The sequence below is a fragment of the Corticium candelabrum genome, chromosome 6 (genome assembly GCF_963422355.1).
Source record: "Corticium candelabrum chromosome 6, ooCorCand1.1, whole genome shotgun sequence".
In the NCBI taxonomy this organism is placed as follows: Eukaryota; Metazoa; Porifera; class Homoscleromorpha; order Homosclerophorida; family Plakinidae; genus Corticium; species Corticium candelabrum.
The window spans coordinates 7,510,818-7,513,317 of NC_085090.1; the positions used below are offsets into that span (position 1 = coordinate 7,510,818).

Consider the following 2,500-nt stretch of genomic DNA (forward strand, 5'->3'; position numbering starts at 1 on the left):
TAAGACTGTTTGACTAGTAACTTTTGAGCATCACAAGTAGGCGTGGCGAGCATACATTTATTTATTGAGGGGCGTGGCATAATAAGAATTGCTTTGGCGACCAATATTTCTTAGGTTTTTTTAACCTTGCTGTCTGTATGCCTGTTTGTTTGTCTGTCTGTATGTTTGTCTGTGCATGTGTGTCTGTCTGTCTGGCTGTCTGGCTGTCTGTGCATGTGTGTGTGTGTTTGTATGTTGTGTGTGTGTGTGTGTGTGTGTGTGTGTGTGTGTGTGTGTGTGTGTGTGTGTGTGTGCAGGTGTTTGTGTGTGCACTTATGCATGCGTGTCTTTTGTCTGCTAACATCGCATTCATTTCAAATTGCAATTTCATCACTTCAGAGATTCTATGCACTCGGTTTGATGTATTGCTACGCAAGCGACGCATCAAAGGCACTAGAAATTTGGGTGAAGTAAGTATCCATCAGCCATTTTACAACATTCCCCAAGTCACCATCACGACCATCTCTTTCCAGAGTCGTTGACGGAGAGCTGATCGACGACAGTCACCCGGGGTTTGAGTATGTAGTTAAATTCTTGTCCAGGTGAGATGCCAGACGGTCACAGTTTCTGTTGTAGTTGTGATGTGTGTGATGTGGGTGGTTGTTGTTGTCAGTCTTAGTGATCATGAAATTGTACTGAAGTATGCAAAGTGGGCACTGGACAAGAACCAGGAACTGGCAGCGACGGTAGGATGAAATTCTTATTGTCTACTGTGATGACTTTATATGACATTGTGATGTGTTGTGTTGTACAGTATTTTATGTAAATTATCTTATTTATTATTTGTATAAATTAATATTAATTATTTATTTAAATTATTTTGTTATTGATTAGCTATTCATACAAATTATTATTTTATTATTAATTAGTTATTTAAATTATTTTATTATTAATCAGTTATTTATACAAATTATTATTTATTAATTAATTATTTATGTAAATTATTTTATTATTAATTAGTTATTTATACAAATTATTATTTATTAATTAATTATTTATATAAATTATTTTATTATTAATTAGTTATTTATACAAATTATTATTTATTAATTAATTATTTATGTAAATTATTTTATTATTAATTAGTTATTTATACAAATTATTATTTATTTATTAATTATTTATTAAATTATTTTATTATTAATTAGTTATTTATACAAATTATTATTTTATTAATTAATTAATTATGTAACTTATTTTATTATTAATTAGCTATTTATACAAATTATTTTTTATTATTAATTATTTATTTATACAAATTATTTTATTAATTAGCTATTTATACAAATTATTATTTTATTATTAATTATTTATTTATACAAATTATTATTTTATTATTATTGACTTATTTATGTAAATTGTTTTATCATTAATTAGTTATTTGTGCAAATTATTTTTATATATTATTAATAATAATTATGTATTTTTTATTATTAATTAATTAATTACCCGGTATGTTTTGTTATTAATTAATTAATTATATTTTATTGCTAATTAATTATTTTATTATTCGTTCATTATTATATAAATTATTTTAGTATTAATTAATTAATTATTTATAAATTATTTTATTATAATTAATTATTTGCATAAATTATGTTGTTGTTAATTAATTACTTGTATAAATTACATAATTAATTAACTAAATTATTTATTATTGATTAATTTTAGAAACACCATTAAAATCATGACATTTTTGCATGATGTACATACAAATGGCATGCAGTTGATGCTTGATGGTTTGTTGTTGTTGTTTAGATCTTCACTAATCGTCCTGTCAGGGAGAAGTTGGGTGAACATTTACATCCGGAATTTGTTGTTAATTTTCTTACACCATATGTGCTGGCACTGAGGCTGTATCTGGAGTATCTCGTCTTTACCAGGAAACTAGATGTTAGCTATTGTTGTGATGCATCTCTTAGGGACAATTATATTAAAGAGATGCATTACACTAGACTATACTAGACTATTGTATTGGAGGGATGCATCTCACAATACATTAGATTATTGTATTGGGGGATGCATCTCACAATACACTAGACTATTGTATTGGAGGGATGCATCTTACACTACACTAGACTATAGTATTGGAGGGATGCATCTCACAATACATTAGACTATTGTATTGGGGGATGCATCTCACAAACTAGACTATTGTATTGGACGGATGCATCTCACAATACACTAGACTATTGTATTGGAGGGATGCATCTCACAATACACTAGACTATTGTATTGGAGGAATGCATCTCACAATACACTAGACTATTGTATTGGAGGGATGCATCTCACAATACATTAGATTATTGTATTGGGGATGCATCTCACAATACACTAGACTATTGTATTAGAGGGATGCATCTCACAAACTAGACTATTGTATTAGAGGGATGCATCTCACAATACACTAGACTATTGTATTGGAGAGATGCATCTCACAATACTAAACTATCGTATTGGA

General features: G+C 28.3%; 1 protein-coding gene across 1 annotated transcript in view; it reads left to right on the top strand.

Moving 5' to 3' along the window:
- LOC134180667 (transforming growth factor-beta receptor-associated protein 1-like) overlaps window positions 1-2,500 on the top strand; it is a 15,289-nt gene that overhangs the window by 9,440 nt on the left and 3,349 nt on the right. Inside the window, exons 20-23 of the mRNA XM_062647850.1 lie at window positions 379-449; window positions 513-581; window positions 653-725; window positions 1,798-1,932. Of these exons, the coding sequence (XP_062503834.1) occupies window positions 379-449; window positions 513-581; window positions 653-725; window positions 1,798-1,932 (348 nt within the window). The remainder of the gene's footprint in view (window positions 1-378; window positions 450-512; window positions 582-652; window positions 726-1,797; window positions 1,933-2,500) is intronic.